General features: G+C 38.5%; 1 protein-coding gene across 2 annotated transcripts in view; it reads right to left on the bottom strand.

Moving 5' to 3' along the window:
* The window catches only part of LOC111158714 (interaction protein for cytohesin exchange factors 1), a 207,122-nt gene that overhangs the window by 49,017 nt on the left and 140,092 nt on the right, over positions 1-18,013 (bottom strand). For both annotated transcript variants that reach the window (XM_022520933.1, XM_022520934.1), the window contains one exon: positions 387-460. In XM_022520933.1, coding sequence (XP_022376641.1) covers positions 387-460 — 74 coding nt within the window. The remainder of the gene's footprint in view (positions 1-386; positions 461-18,013) is intronic.

Genomic DNA, 18,013 nt, shown 5'->3' with positions numbered 1-18,013 from the left:
GTCTTGCTAGTATAACTGTAGCTCTGGAAAGTCCTATTGAACGAGTCACTCTCTTCACCAGCAAAATATGTTGACATCTGATCTCCTAGCCAATCCTGGATGGGAGCTTGTTTTTCGTTCCATCTCAGACACGGTTGTTAAAAACATGCCGTGCCAAGGCTCCATGGGGTTTTAAGATCCATCTGTTCCACAAAATGAAATTCCAGAAAACAAGAGGTTAAAAGCTTACACTGTTGTTTAGGATGCCAGCCCATAAAATTCAAGAATCTCAGACATTTGGGTGTTATCTCCACTAACTTCCAAATCGCCACATTACTCAAGAAACTAAAATTATGAAGGGATGTTATTCTGGCTCAGGATTTTGTGGAAAACGATAGACAACTTACTGCTTTTTCTTGCATTCAGATGCTCTCTCCACAGTGAAATCGGGCAGGTTGACAAATCCATCAGCCTTCTCTGCCTGAGAAAAATACATACAACAGATATGAAGAAATGAGTCAATCCTAGCAGTAAGTTTATAGAGATAATAAACATTGAATAGAGATTGTATAATGAAATGAAATAGAATCAAAAGATACCTCCCTGGATTAGCATTGGAGTTATCCAGATACATATTTTATGAAAGAAATTAATATTCTCCTGGTAAGTCATCCAGAATCGTTCCATGAGAAGTAACATGACACAGCTTAGTGATGGCCAAGGTAGAGCATGCCTAGAACTTAGCCCACTCCCTTTCTGCCTCCCTGGAAAATTCCAGCGCAAACCCATCAGAGCTCCACTCCCTGCTGAATTAGTAGGTATCCTCGGCATCATCCTCATCTCCAATAAGCCAGTTCTCATACTCCAGGAAGCTACAAGCACAGAAGGTAGAATGTGATTAGCATCCTGGCATACGGCAGACAGAGGCCAGATTTTGGAGTTAACAAATCAAGGTTCATGTCATATCTAACAACTTACTGGTTGTTAGAAGGCTTAAATGAGCCCAAGTAAATAAAACGCTTAATGGATACTCAACAAACAATAGTTCTTCTCCCAAATCTGTAGGTAGTTCTGCAGGGATTAAACTACAGAGCCATATCTTGGAAAATCTCAGTTCCGTAATCAATTCCTAAGAGGCCTTTCTACAAAGGAAAGAATGCAGAAAAAAAAAATGACTCTTTTGGACATCACATGAATGTTCCCTCAAAACAACAAAAATTCTATAGGAAATGTAATTATCGTTCTACCTCTCTGAGAATTTATTAATCTTTATGGATAAAATACAACTGAACCACAAGAAGATTGGATTGCTTATCACAGATAGACCCCAAATCTTCTTCCATCTATACTGGTGTCTCTGAGTAGAGAAATACAGTCCACAAGATTAATCATAAATCAATCAAGGGCTAATTGGAGATGAGTAAAAAATTGATTTTGAAAATACAATCTTGGGACACCCAGGTGGCTCAGTCATTTAAGCATCTGTCTTCCGCTCAGGTCATGATCTCGAGGACCTGGAATCACATTCCACATCTGGCTCTTTGCTCAAAGAAGAGCCTGTTTCTCCCTCTCCCTCTGCCTGCTGCTCCCTCTGCTTGTGTTCTCTCTCTCTCTGACAAATAAATAAAATCTTTTTTAAAAAATACAATCTTAATTTTAGACACCCGCTAGCTATTAGCTTAGTGTCATGGGTCCTCTTACTTCACTTAATTATTCTGCAACTCTTTCCCTTATCCCCAACCAGAGTGCAAGTCCTACTCTTTCTTCAGAAAAATTAAACTGAAACATTCAAACTTATGCCTGTTCCATCTTCCCTCTCCTATATGAGTTAATGTATCCAAACTCTCCATTTGAAATACTTCCTTCATGTAAGACTCAAAACTCAATTCTAAAGGGAACTTCCCTTTCAAAAAATTATATATATATATATTTTTTCATTCAACTCAACTGTTTGTTGACAAACAGGTTATTCATCATTTCGCCGATCTTATCTCAAAAAGAATATAAAGTACTTAAAGAACATAGACTGTGTAAATCAGTTTTTTCTATAACACACAATGCTTCCTATGGGTTCTTATCAGCATTTATAAAAGTATAGTTTTTGGGGTGCCTGGGTGGCTCAGTGGGTTAAGCCGCTGCCTTTGGCTCAGGTCATGATCTCAGGGTCCTGGGATCAAGTCCCGCATCAGGCTCTCTGCTCAGCAGGGAGCCTGCTTCCCTTCCTCTCTCTCTGCCTGCCTCTCTGCCTACTTGTGATCTCTCTCTGTCAAATAAGTAAATAAAATCTTTAAAAAAAAAAAAAAGTATAGTTTTGAAAAACCGTTAGGCTCCGGCAATTCTACTCCTAGATATAAACCCAGAAGAAGTGAAAGCAGGTACCCAAATAAATATATGACTATGCATGTCCACAGAAATATTACTCACAATAGCCAAAAGATAGAAACAGTCCCATCAACAGGGGAATAGATAAACAAATTGTAGTACATCCATACAGTGGAAGATTCATCCATAAAACCAAATGAAGCGCTGATACATGCTACAGTGTAATTGAACCTCAATAGCATTATGCAAAGTGAAAGAAACCACACACAAAACATCACATCTTATATGATTCCATTTATGTCAACTCTCCAGAATAGGTAAATCCAGAGACAAAACACAGATGAGTGGTTGCCAAGGGTTGGGGAAAGTGGGGAATAGGGAGAAACTGTTTAATGGGTATGGGTTTTCCTTTCGGTGGGTTGAAAATGTTTAGAACTAGACAGAGGTGGTGGTTGCACAACATGGTGAGTGTACCAAATGCCACTGGATTGTTCACTTTAAAAAATGGATAATCTTGGGGTGCTTACGTGGCTCAGTCAGTTGAATGTCTGACTCTTGATTTCAGCTCAGGTCATGATCTCAGGGTTGTGAGATCAAGCCCTGAGTCAGGCTCCGTGCTGGGCGTGGATTATCTCTCTCAGGGTGCCTGGGTAGCTCAGTGGGTTAAAACCTCTCCCTTCGGCTCAGTCATGATCCCAGGCTCCCGGTCCTGCATCGGGTTCTCTGCTCAGCAGGGAGCCTGCTTCCTCCTCTCTCTCTCTCTCTTTCTGCCTGCCTGCCTCTCTGCCTACTTGTGATCTCTGTCTGTCAAATAAATAAATAAAATCTTTAAAAAAAAAAAAAGATTCTCTCTCTCTTCCTCTGTCCCTCCTTCCACTCCCTCTTAAAAAAAAAAAAAAAGGATAATCTTATAAGAATTTCACCTCAATTAAAAAACATAACCTATGTTAGGCTGAACTATTTTTATGTAAATTTCTATAATTTTGTTAGAAAGAAAACAACTTATATCCACTATTTGCTTCTATTTCCTCCCCTCATTCATTGCTATGACCACTGTTCCACAGAAGCTGTAGTTACATGAACCCCAATGAGTTTCATATTGCTAAGTCCCATCAACTTTTTTGGTCCTCACTTAACTGAACTCTAGTAACTGATAGTAAAACTCAAGGTCTACGTCTAGACATACCTCATTTCTTGCCTTTCTGCCATATCCCTGTTGATCCCTTTCTCCTCCAACTACTCCTTGCTTGCTTTCACGAAGTCCTCTTATCTTGCCTTTTTCTTAAATGTCAGTGTTCCCCAGACTTCCAAACACAAACCTAATCTCTTCTCATTCCAATACTTTCTGTCAGGGACCATATGCATAATCATGGCTGCATGTATCGCCACAGTTACACACATATTCAAAATCAATACCTCAAACTGGGATTTAATCCTGAGCTCCTGTCCCAGAGATCCAACAGCCTGGCGTACCTGTTCACATGAGAATTCCATAGGTTCCCTCCTACAGGCTGAATATTTGTATCTGCCGACCTCAAATTCCTATTCTGAAGCCCTAAGCCCCAGTGTGATGGTATTTGGAGCGGGGGCATTTGGGAAGTAAGTAGTTTTATATAAAGCCATGCGGGTGAATCCCCCATAATCAGATCAGTGCCCTTATAAAAAGAGGAAATGACCAGAGTCCTCCACCTCTCTTTCTCCACCAAGTAATGTTACAGCAAAAAAAGCAGGCCATCTGCAATCCAGAAGGAAGGCCCTCACCAAACACAGAGTCTGTCAGCACCTTGACTTAGACTTCTCAGCCTTCCGATCTATGAGCAATCAATGACTATTGTTTAAGCCACCAGGTGAAGATATTTTGTCATAGCTGTACAAAGGAAGACACTCTCCAAGAGTCATAAATCCAACACCAAACTTACTATTTTATTCCACAAAACACCTGCTCCTCTTTTTTCTATGCTCTCTACTTCATTGAATGATATCATTTTCAATCCTGTTGTCAAAAAAGAAAACGTGGCAGACATCTTTGACTCTTCCATCCCCTTCTCAGTGCACATACAAGTCATCGCGGAGATGTATTACCACTGCCTCTGTCCCAGGATTCCTTCCATGCACCACCTAGCACCTCCGTCAGCTTACCACTGATTCTCACCTCCCTTACTGTGAAGTCTGGCAAGCCATTTTCAACCTTCCTCTAATTTTGTCCTTCCCTCCAATATGATGTCCAAATCACAGTCGCAGCAAATCGTGATTCCTTGAACACACTTCATGTCACTTCTCTCATTAAAATCCCGCACAGTTCCCAGTGGCCCGTGGGCCATGTCTGAGTGCCTCAGCAGAGCAGGAAGACCCTTCGTGATCCAGGCTTGCATAATTACACACTTTCATCTCCCCCCTCACTCAACCAAAAATACACAAAAATTTCAAACAAAGAAAAAAACTATACTTCCATTTGAGCTGAATTAGAATTGACACCAAATTTATGGCATTATCATCCTGTAGACAATTAATTTTCAGAACAAAAAGCCCATCTTAGATGACAACAATATAAAATCAATCAGCAAAAACTGAAATATAAATAAATTACAAATCTCCATCAGGGTGGATTTTTTTTTTCTGTACAACTGAAATGGCTGAGAGTCCTTCAACTAAGAACCAAAATGAATTTGAGTAAAAGATACCTTAGTTTTTCCTCAGTAAACCTTTCCTTCATTAAGAAAGGCATCTTTTCATTGTACTAAAGACATTCAAGCTGTATTCAAAATCACAGATAACTGTGTCAAATTTGCCTTTGCTTATTTGACTTGTAAAAATGCCTTAAAAATGACAATCACATTGGGAAAATCCTAAAGGAATGACAGTTTTCTCCTCTTCCTCCTCCTTCTTCTCCTCCTACCCCCTCACATCCCTCATTCCTTGTTATACTAACCAAAATAACTTTTCTCAAATGTATCCTTCCTCCTCAATAATTCCTAACTTTCTGAAAAGTTACTTGAAAGTTCTGCATCAGTACCTGAAATTTACCCTCTGTATCCTAATGTAATAAAAATCTTGTTCTTTTGGGGTGCCTGGGTGACTTGGTCAGTTAAATGTCCAGCACTTGATTTCATCTCAAGTCATGATCTGAAGATCATGACAGCAAACCTCACCTCGGGCTCCATGCTCAGCTGGGAATCTTCTGGGATTCTCTCTCTTCCTGTCCCTCTGTCCCTTGCCTCCCCCCATTCTTGTGCTCATCTATCGCTCTCTCTCTCTCTCTCTCTCTCAAATAAATAAATAAATTCTTCAAAAAAATCTTGTTTTCTTGCCAGATGTAACCAACCATCCTTTCATCCTTTGGCCACCGTGCAACCTTGTCTTACCAAGTCTGTCTTAAATTCTGAAGTGAGACAATGCTATTCCATGTCTGGTACGACAGTCAACAATCTCAGAGATATTCTTCCTCACATACGAGTCCATCCACCTCCGCCAGCAATTTTTATTTGATCTCAGTGGGATCCCATCTTTAGTGGCCGTATTAGACAGCATCAAGTACACATTTTTATCAAAACTGTTAGAGTTACACGTTCGTTTATTCAACAAATATTTATTATGCACCCTATTTCTAACACACACTCTGTCAGATATGTGAGGTCTATCAGTGGACAAAACAGACAGAGACCTCTACCTTTGAGGGGAAAACAGACAATAGCTCGACATATAAACACATTTATCAACATAAATTACACAGCCCATGGTGGACTGTAATTGCTATGGAAAAAAGATAAAGATGATCAGAGTAAAAGGGTTCTGACTATAAGCAGGACAGGTAGCCCTTGTGCTCTGAGACTTATAATACCCTTCCAAATTTACTCCCCTAGATATAACTCCACAAATCAACTTAGGTGTGACCTTCTCCAAAACTTTCCCCTGTTCGTCTAAGTCTAAAATAAATGTCCTCCTCTTTGTGCCCAGAGACAGGTTATGCTTCTATACTTCTCTTCCTGTATTGAGTTATCTATTTCTCTGTTTTTCCAATACACTATGAGCTCTTTGAAAGAAATTATTTTGTCAGTTACTGTTAAATCATTAATACTTGGGACAGTGTAGGTGCTCAATACATGTGAAGCAAAGAAAGGAGTTTTATGCATGAATGAATGACAGAAACATTGTCTTTTTCCTCTGACAATAAAGAAAGTGCTAAAACGAGATGCAGAAGCCACTTTGGAAAACTGGCAATTTCTAAAAAACATAAACATATTATTACCATACAACCCCGCAATTCCACTCCCAGGTATCTACACAAGAGAAACGAAAGCCTATGCCCACACAAAGATGTGCATGCAAATATCTGTAACAGCATTATTCATAATAACCCAAAACTGGAAACAATTTAAATATCCATCAACGGGTAAATAGTGTGGTCTACTCAGACAATGGAATATTGTCTAGTGAACTATCGATGCTTGGTAAAAGATGGATGAACCTTGAAAACATGTTGCTGACTGAAAGCCGGAAATAAGAAACCACATATTACTGTAGGATTCTTTTATGTGAATGTAGAGAGAAGGCAAATAGTGGGCTTGACTGGAGTCAGGGTTGGAAACGAAAATTAATGTAAATGGTCATGAAGGGTTTTATTGATGTCATGAAAATTATTTAAAACTGATTCATTATGATAGCTTCATCACTCAGTAAATTTACCAAAAATTATTGAATTGTAAATTTTAATAGGGTGAATCTTATGATCTGTCAAATATATTTCAATGAAACTGTTTTTAAAAATACAAGATGCAAGGAAAGTTTGGGGAATAGAAAACCATAGTGAACTCCCTTCTCTTTGGGTATCAGTAAAACTTGAAAGAAGGTAAATATGAGGTCTCAGATGTTTCCATTGGTGACTCAATATGATTTGTTCGAACTTTAGACAAAATTGGTTTACTATTTCCCATATTCTATAACTTAAGCTAAATTATGGCTTCAGTTTTGGACTGTAGGAATTTTAGAGACAAAGATATTTTATATAGAATTTGCCACACTTTGGACATATTTTTGAAAATTAATTGAAATGGGGCATCAAATTTTAATATTTAAATGCAAACAGTATCCATTGCCATCGATAATGTTTGACTCTTTCACACTATAAATACTTTTCAAAATAGACAAAATCACCTCATAAGTATCTACGGATATCAGAAAGGTAGAAGGATAGACCTAGAAAAATAAGAGTGATATGTATATATGATATATATATATGTATTCCAAAGTAAATAGGTTAAAGAAGACCAAATCAGAAACAAAGGAAGTGTGATATAGGAAACTGTTATATGTTTCATGGTTAAAAATAAAAAGTATAATTATCTCTCTATTCTCGATGGAATCATAGTTCCCTGATTCTAAGAAACCTGATTTTTCACACTTTAGTAAATCTGAAATCAAAAAGTACCTTAGAATCTATATGTATTTTTAGTGCTTCATTTCCCCCCAAAACCTGATATTAAATAAATTGTGGGTCTTTAAATGAATAGAATCTTAAGGGGGAAAAAATAGTTTAGAAAAAAAACTGTTTCTTTGTAAGATGTTTTTGTGTTTACATTTGAATATTTAATATTCTTGTAATGAGTTAAAATAAACGTAAGTGAGGTTATCCAGTGAATATCAGAATCAGGAGAAGGTGCAAAACTCCATTTTCTCCAAATAAACCCACGGTTTGCTCAGTTCAGCCCTGAAACCCCCAGCATGCTGGAAACAAGCAAAATCTAAGCTCTAAGCGGAGCCATACTTTCTCATGTTATCCTGAACAGTTGTTCCTAATTCTCAGGGTACACGCAGACTGATGACCACTATAGAAATCTGGATTATAGTCTCTAAAATGCAAACCAAGGGAAAGAGAAAAGAGGACCTACAGTCAATTATGAAAGCTCTAGTTCTACAGAGGAACAGTCATTCTCATACATGGCTGGTCGTGGTGCAAAATGGAGCCCAATGGAAGGACACTGGTCAGTAACTGGCAAAACAGCATTACCCTCCGACCCAGAAATACAACTTCCAGGATCTGTCCTAAATAAATATGTGTAGTAACATGTGCATGGTAATGTTATTTGCAATAACAAAAGAATCCAAATGTGTAGCATCAGGAGACTGTTGAATACAATGTGGCATCCATATGCAATGAATAGGTACATTCATATATATATGTACATGTATATGTATAATGTATTTTATGTACAAAAAGAGATAGGATATGCCTCTGCAAATATGCATGCTTATATTTGTAGAAGGAAACCATGCAGGAAATGCAAACACAAAAGGAGGGAGAAAAGAGGGTAGAGAAATAGGAATAAGAGGAAGACTTATTTGGTTGTAATTTGTTGCATAGTTTTGACTTTGGAATGAGGCAGATGATTTCTATTTTTTGAAAAAAAATTTTTAAATGAAGCAAGTCCTAAAAAACAAATGAACCTAACTGAATCTAAACATGGTGATGTCGCCCCCCCCCCCACAAATTATAATAACTACTCCAAGAAACCTTAAGAGCCCAGAATTTTGACTATACATAGTTGGTGGAACATAGGCTGAGGACTTTCAGTAGAGACACTGCTATTTTTTTTAGATAGTTTTAAGTAGTTTCTTCCAACATTTCCCCCACCACACACACAAAAGAACTACACAGCACCCAAAGTCTCCCTCATTCTCTGCCTGTGTTAGAGGCCACCGCGCTGCTCTGTTCTGATAAGCAGCTCATCTCCCTCTTCCTTTCAGAAAAGGAAATGCATGCAAGTTCTGAACTGTTACCTGGACCTACAGGCCGAGAGCTGAGCTTATTAGCACCGGGCTATGACAAGCACTGCAAGGGAAGCAAGAAAAAATGTTTGCCTTTGTATTGTCTTCCTCTCTTCTAGATATGGCAAGCAGGCCTGGCAGTGACAAAGCCTGAAATCCTGTTAAGAAACATGACAAACTTGAAAAATATCTAATAAGAGCTCACATTTACTGAGTGCTAACAAACGCCCTTGAGGTACTACCGTCATAGCCAGTGGAGGGAAATGACCACAGCTGGACGCCAGAATTCATGAAACTGATTGGTTTTTAATCTCACCACCAAACTAGGTGAGCATCATAAATGGGAAAGTTATGGGATTATTGTTAAAGAAACAGTACTCAGACCAGAACCCAGAAATCAGTTAACTAATTCTAAATAGGAGATTGAACAGTCTCAAGCAGGAGCTAAAACAGAAGAGAATCTACAGTCGATGAACACACAAAGAAGAATCCCAGATTTAGAATTGGAATATTTCAAGGAAAGCCACTGACGGTCTGATCTTAATCAGAGCATGTGATCTCTTGGGTCAGGGTCCACATAGCGAGAAAGCAGATACAGCCAGGTAGAGGCTAACTAGAGTTAAGACAGAGGCAGAGTGATAAAAAAAATTTTTAAGATTCTATTGCCATTAATTCCCAGGCACCAATGATAAGAATGGGGAAAAGGAATAGAAAGAAAAGACAAAGAATGATCCAGAAAGAAAAAGATGAAGTAAAATAAGTTTTTTTAATTCTGTCCATTGTCAGCTGACCCTCTGAATAATTGTCTCTATGTCTTAGCTCTCCCTTGTCTTCTCTGTGTCGGATTAATCACTGTAAAAAATATTTTAGGGCCTCCTGGGTGGCTCAGTTGGTTAAGCATGTGACTCTTGATTTAGCTAGATCATGATCTCAGGGTCTTGGAATTCAGCCCTGCCTCAAGCCCCACAGCACAGAGTCTGCTTGAGATTCTCTGTCTCCCTCTCCCTCTGCTCCTGCCCCCACTCATGCTATAAATAAATAAATATCTTTTTTTTTAAGATTTTATTTATTTATTTGTTAGAGAGAGAGAGAGAGAGCATGAGCACAGGCAGACAGAGTGGTAGGCAGAGGCAGAGGGAGAAGCAGGCTCCCCGCCGAGCAAGGAGCCCGATGTGGGACTCGATCCCAGGACGCTGGGATCATGACCTGAGCCGAAGGCAGCTGCTTAACCAACTGAGCCACCGAGGCGTCCCAATAAATATCTTTTTAAAAATATTTTAAATTCCTTGGACAGCCATAATGTTAGCAAGTTCATTATATCCTTCATACATTACCTAGGTTATGTTTTTGTTAAAATATTATTGCCTTTGAGTTTATCTAACATTACCCTGTGAAGATAAGGAGATTCTGATCCAAAGAGACTCTTCTTACAAATGCCTAGAAGTAGATATTCCACATAGAAAACATTAGGTAGATGTATTTAACTAAGAAACTGCAAGGCCCGATTTCCTACAGAACCCACACATTCCCAGCCTGAATTATAGAAGTAGACTGAAGCTTTGCCGGCGATCATCATGATGGGTCTGATGATGCTCTGAGGAGGAGAAACAGTCCTCAGAAGGAAGCAGACCACAGACCACTGGTAGCAGATGCTGCGGGAAAGCCAGCCACATACCCTTCTCCTTACCGCCAAGCCAGGTTGACCAGACTTTCCATGACTGCCCGGGAAGCACTAGCCTCATGATGAGCCTTCCAGCTATGATTGATGGGACTCAGTGTTTAAATACCCCCAGCTCCCGGCCCCTTGTGGGGGAAAACTCAGAGATGCATGTTTTCTAAAGTCTCTCAGAGTTCCCCAGCAGAACTGGACTTCAGTTCCCTGGTCATAATTTGCCCACAAAGGAGAGTTTCACCAGCTAACTTTCCACCCTGTCCCACTTCCCCATTCCCTTTCCAAGTATTTCTAGTGTTACTTCCCAAATATACTACTTGTACCCAAATCCCCATCTCAGGGTCTGCTTCTGGGGAATCTAAAACAGGATGCCGTTTCTCTCACAGAAGTATTTCTACTCATGGTTCCTACTCATGAACAGCCCAACTCTTGGTGCCATAATCCCTCTTCATTATTTCTTCCTAAGTCCCACCCAGGCCATGACTACCTCACTATAGTATTAGGTCACATTTCAGTGGTGAACAAGAAGTGACTGGCATTCTCCTGTGATTTGTGAATCAGCTCTCCTAGTTAACATTCTTACTATATTCTTCCATTTTCTTTTTATGGAATCATAGTTTAAAAGAAATTAAGTTACTAGTGAACTTTCTGGTAGTCTGACTGGTGAAGATAGTCATTGCCTTCTGAAATACCATTTTAAAAACATTTAAGACAGAAACTTCACCATATAAAAGAGTCTTGTGTTAATGTTCTCTGTAATATAAGATGCTGAGCACACAGGCCCTTCATGATCTGGCTCTGTCCACATCATCTCTCACTTTTCAGAAGGCTTAAAACCCTAGAAATAATTTCCACCTACACAGGACTGGTGTCTTAGAAAGAAAGAAAGAAAGAAAGAAAGAAAGAAAGAAAGAAAGAGAGGAAGAGAGGAAGAGAGGAAAGGAAGAAGGAAAGAAGAAAAAAAGAAGGGAGGAAAAATGGGAAAAGAGATTTCTCCAAACAGGATGTACACATGGCCAAAAAGAATATGAAAAGATGGTCAAGGTTAATAATCACTAGGGAAATGCAAATCAAAACTACAATGAGGGGGCACCTGGGTGGCTCAGTGGGTTAAAGCCTCTGCCTTCGGCTCAGGTCATGGTCTCAGGGTCTTGGGATCGAGCCCCGCATTGGGCTCTCTGCTCAGCAGGGAGCCTGCTTCCCTTCCTCTCTCTCTCTGCCTGCCCGTGATCTCTGTCAAATAAATAAATAAAATCTTAAAAAAAAAAACTATAATGAGATAATATTTAACACAATAAAAAATAATTTTTTTAAAGAATGGCTACTATAAAAAAATTATAAAAAAGGTAAAACAGGGGGCACCTGGGTGACTCAGTTAAGCATCCGACTCTTGATTTTGGTTCAGGTTATGATCTCAGGATTGTGAGATCGGACTCCACACTCAGTGCAGAGTCTGCTTGAGATTCTCTTCCGTCCTTCTCCCTCTGCCCCTCCCCCTCACATGCTCTCTCTCAAATACATAAGTAAATCTTTAAAAAGTAAAAAAAAAATTAAAACCAAAAAAAAAAAAATAACAGAAAGTAACAATTGCTATTGAGGTTGTAGAGAAACGGGAACCCTTGTACAGTACTGGAGAAGAGTGTCAAATAGTGCAGCCTCTATAGCAAATAGTGCGTCAGTTCCTTAAAAAATTAAAGATAGAACTACCCTATGATCCAGCAATCCCACTCCTGGGAACATAACCAAAAAAAAAAAACAAAACAAACAAACAACAACAACCAAAAAAACCTGAAAGCAAGGTTTCAAACAGATATTTGTACACTAATGTCTATAGCAGCTGAAAGGTGGACACAACCCAAAGTGTCCATCAACAGACATGAGTGGATAAACAAAATGTGGTATGCACATACAATGGAATTCCAGCCTTAGAAAGAAAGGAAAATCTGAGCCAAGCCACAACATGCAGAGCCTTGCAGACATTAATTACGCTGAGTGAAATAAACCAGTCACAGGAGGGCAAACTGTGTGATTCCACTCATAGAAGGTACTGGAGTAGTCAAATACACAGAGAAAGTAGAATGGTGCTTGTAAGGGATGCAGGAAAGGAGAGAAGGGGAATTACTGTTTCCTGAATACAAAGTTTTAGTTTTGTAAGACGAAGAGAGTTCTGGAGACGGTTGTACACTAATGTGAATATACTCCTTGCCAGTGAACTATATCCACAGAAGTCTTTAATGGGAAATTTCCTGTTACGTGTATTTCACTACAAGTCTTCAAAAACAAGAAATAAATTTAAAACCTTTTTTAAAGATATTACTGCAAAACTCATTATTTTTCAGTAAAGGAAATGCATTTACCACGATAATCTTCAGAAGACTGAAAGTATGAGAATAATGGTTAACGTGTTGTTAATGAGCACCGTCTCTTTCGCAGGGAAGAGCCAGAAAAGGAAGAAGGCGCAGAGAGAACAGGCGGTTTGCTTAAAGTGTTATTAACTAGCTGCAGCATCAGGGTAGAACCTGTCCTCCTGACTCCACATCCACGGACATCTTCGACAATAGCATGTTATTTCCTGTGTCTTTTTTGAAGACGTTGTTTCAGACATGTTCTCCTAAATTCTGACTCCTTTAAAAAAATGTTCAGTATTTTAGGGGTGTCTGGGTGGCTCAGTCAGTTAAGTCTCTGCCTTTGGCTAGGTCATGATCTCAGGTTCCTGGGATTGAGCCCCAGGCTGGGCTCCCTGCTCAGCGGGGAGTCTGCTTCTCCCTCTGCCCCTTTCCCCTGCTCCTGCTCTCTCTCTCAAATAAATAAATAAAATCTTGAAAAATATATAGTCAATTTTTTTTTTAATTTCCACTGCATAGTCCTTTTGAAATGTTCCTGAAATGTGCTCTAAGGGGGACCAAACACAGCAGCACAATGACAGATGAGCTCACCAGTAAGCTATTCTGTAGAAGCAGCTGGGTCCTTGGCCCTTAAAAAGGCTTGCTCCATAGGGATGATAAATCTGCAAATAATGACTTCTCAGGAAAATCCTCAGCTGTAACCAAAAGTTCAGCTCATCCCATGGGCCACGTGTCATGCTATTGCTTGGGAAATGCACACAAGCCTCACCACAAAATCATGTATTACCTGAATTCTTCGTCCACTGAGCTGAAAAATCCCCCAGGGCCTTCCAGATCATGCCTCTGCTTTATAGCTCAAAACCAACTTTTACACAGAGTTAGTAGAGCATTTTTTAGAATCTCCTGCACAAGATAGGCCATTCTTGACAGAAAAAACCATTTCCGGTGTTTAAAAACCCTTAGCCCAATTCTTTTACAACCCTAAATCAGGATATCATGCAAACACATTTCACCTAAGCATATATAAAATTGTCTTTCTTTGCGTATTCTTTTGATTTTTTTTATATCTTTTCTAGTGCACTTGATCTTCTAAAAGTTGCTCTGAATTATGTAAAGATATTGCGCTTGGCCAAAGCATACTTATAAGAAAACGGATCCATAGAGAGTTACATCACTGACCTAGGAGTACCCCACTTTGTAAGAAACTGCAAGACTAAAAGCCAGGTGATGTTTTGCCTTATACCATGTGGTGAAATCCACCTTCCTACTGCTTGCTTAAAAGAATTTATGAGTCATATACACATACACATATCAATATATTTATACAGATATTAATATTTATACACATACTAAAAGCTATATAAACATACATATACATGTAAGTTAAAAATATGGATCACTTTATTTTTAAGTTAATATATGTGTACTTATGTATTCCATCACCTGATGGCTATTTTAAGAAGTTTTAGAATAAGAGGCATTTCTGATTTTAAAACTTACGGATTGGTTAGTAAACTACTGTATAACTATATGTATTACAGCTATTGGAAGTGATGTGGATATATATATATATGTTGACATGAACATATATTGATAATATATTGATTAGCGAGAAAATCATTACAATATTATACATAGTGTCATTTTATTTTTGGAAAACTTAGAAAAATATGGAAAACTTAGAAAAATATTGGAAACATATACACCAAAATGTTTAAGTGATCACCTGGAAGTGGTAAGTCTGTGATTCATTTAAATGAATAAACTATCATAATTCATTTATTTCTTTCTGTTTGCCTCCTTGTCTCTCTTTTTTTATTTTGCTTAATTTCTTTTCTAATTTTTCTAAATGAACACATATTATTCTATAGGATTTTTAAGCATTTTTGAAATTAATTCAAATTTCCAACAAGCAAGAAGATGGATTGTATCAAAAACAGAGCAAGTAAAACAGAGAGAAGGTGTGGAAATGTGTGCAGAAGTCCTATGAGGAGGGACAGTGCCACATCCCCTGAATGGGAATATCAGCCAGTGCTGTGAGCTAAGGGGATGGTCCTCTCCTACAACACAACCTACACCATTAAGTCTGGTATCCTCTTCCAAACTGGCAGTGCCCAATCATATCACTGTTTCCTGAGAACAAGACAAAAGAAACAAAGGATTTCACAGTCTTGGTGTTTCACAATTGATTATGTAAAGTTAGGAAAGATTTTCAAGGAGCATCATATTGCCAACACAAGTCATTGTTCCCACATCATATGAGTTGGGCAACAAGAAGTTATTAAAAACAGCCTGCCTCAAGTATAGACTGAGCTGATCCTAAAGCTTTAATGGAAGACCATTGTTCTAGAAATCCATTCCGGGACCTACGAAGGAAAATGAATGTTAGCACACAACAATAGACAGCATCAGAGACAATAAATAAATTAAACCAAAGTCCCCTTTAAAGATCTTTCCCACATGCCTGAAATTTTTTTTTAAGATTTTATTTATTTGTTTGACAGACAGAGATCACAAGTAGGCAGAGAGGCAGGCAGAAAGAGAAGGAGGCAGGCTCCCCACTGAGCAGAGAGCCCAATGAGGGGCTCGATCCCAGGACCATGGGATCATGACCTGAGCCAAAGGCAGAAGCTTTAACCCCCTGAGCCACCCAGGCACCCCATACATGAAATTTTAACAAGGGAAGTAACAGAATTCAAAATGTCCTCAATTATTCTTACATTCAGATTTTCGAGTGGTATGTAAACAATCCTCACCCATGAGTGGTCACCCTGAGGTAAACTGCTCACTTACAGCGGCTAAAACATCCTACGTTGCCCTGTGTCAGTATTACACCTTCCAATTTCCACTTTGGGGCACTCTAGGAACTCTAGGAACGTATACTGGCAAAGAGTTCATCAATTTTACACAATTAGTCTGAATCGCCTTCTCTGAAGAAACATTTTTAAATATTGGAATTTTGTTCAGGATACACTCAGAATTTGGTTGTTGACTAACAATAAATGAAGCTCAAATAAATTAGAGGCTCATTATTAATAAAGTATCTCATTTTGGTATAATTAACATAAGTTTTTGATATAAAAACATAAGATGCTCAATAATGCTTTGATTCATTGCTTTATATAACTGATGATTAAGCAATATAATAAGTAATTTACTCAAAAAATACTGGTCCCCACTCTGTGCCTACCAGTTCTAGGCTCTAGTGACACAGTTTAAATGAGAAAGGTAAAGAATATACCTTCAGCTGTTTACACTGTAATTGGTGAAAGAACAAAAAAATATATAATAAGCTCTGATCAAAGTATTCATAAAATTCCTCAGAAATTTTTTCCAATCTATGGTAAGCTCATGCAGGCATTTTTCCAGAATCTATGCTAATAGGTGACTGCTAATCAAAGGTGCAGAAGACTTCAGTGTGTTTTTCCAAGGGAAAATGAACTCATTCTTTATTTTTCTTATCTGAAAGAAAGACACTTCACATTCACTAAAACTTCCAGAGGAGTTGTCTCACAGAGAGAGAAACTCTGGCTTTCAAGGATCATTTTCTGCAAAAGTAAATTCTACCTAATCTAAAAACTGATTAGATGTTTGCTATAGAGATTCTCATAAAACTGACTCCAAGAAAAATCCCTTCCTCCAAAATTCACATGCAGTGTACATGCAGTTAAAGACCAAAAACACATGATACAGACCCAAATGCTTGCACTCACAGGCATGTGAAACCATTCAGATGGTGAGAGAGGAAGCAGGTCACTGCTGGGCAAGCAGACTGGAGTCTCAGAAACTGAAAAGTCTACATAATATGTATTAAACAGATATTAACCTCAAACCTCCTTAGTCCTCATGAGATAAAAAGTTGGTCAATTCATCTCTTCTAGGTGAAGTCTGGGAGTCCCAAGCCTCCCTTGAGTTGTTGATGCAATAGAACAAATGAAATCAATGAACAGTTACTGAACTACAAACAATACAGGTTTCTGGTAATTTTATACAAAGAATGTACAAAACTAAAAGAAAGAGTAAAAGACCAAAACAGTAAAAGACAATGAGTCTAAAGGAAATTCACATTTTTAACCATCTTCTTCCTCCCTCAGTTTTTATATTATTTTCTCAAACTCCCAGGCTCCAAAACTTGGAATCATTCTTATTTTAGCCTCAAATGTTTTGTGTCTTACATCCAAGCACTCAACAGATTTTGCCATTTCTTACTGTTAAACATGTCCCACATTTTTGCTGTGTCTACTACAGGCTAGGAGTTCCCATCTCAATGCCTGCATTTTGTCATATCTAACTGACCTTCCGGAAGCTCCTTTATTCTCCATACATCTCATTTACTATTGCTAGGTTAGTATTTTCACTTGCTAATTTCATTAGATCATTTTCAGATTCAAGAACCTACAGTGGCTCCCTACTATCTACTGGACCAAATCCACATTCCTACACAGTGCATTTGATGCCCTCGTGTACTGGCCCTGTCTCACCTCTCAGGGGGGACACCAAGCAGCCCAGGGAAAAGAGCCTGGCCTTGGTATTGGCAGATCACGTTTTTTAATCTCAGCTCTGCCATTTACTGCTTATAGGACTTTGAGCAAGTTACTTAAATTCCCTAAGCTTCAGTAAACTCCCTTGAAAAATGGGAATAATAATATTTGTCTTGCTAGGTTATGGGAATTCAATATAATGCTCCACACAGTGGGTTGGCATTGCTCATCTATATTTTCATTCCTTTGTTCACATAGTCTCCCAACTGGAATGCCCAACCCCCTACTCTTCTTCCCTGGAGGGGAAAAAAAGAAAAAAAAGAAAAAAAAAAAAAAACTGTCTTTCAAGGCAGATCTTAAGAGAACCTTCTCCCTGAAAATTTTCTATTTTCACTGCAATGCACAGAAATAATGTTTTCGGATTGGTAAAAACTATGTTTACCTCATAAAGG

Source organism: Enhydra lutris, unplaced genomic scaffold (assembly GCF_002288905.1).
Source record: "Enhydra lutris kenyoni isolate GAN:26980312 unplaced genomic scaffold, ASM228890v2 scaffoldscaffold62, whole genome shotgun sequence".
Lineage (NCBI taxonomy): Eukaryota > Metazoa > Chordata > Mammalia > Carnivora > Mustelidae > Enhydra > Enhydra lutris.
This window is presented reverse-complemented; position numbering and strand designations above follow the sequence as displayed.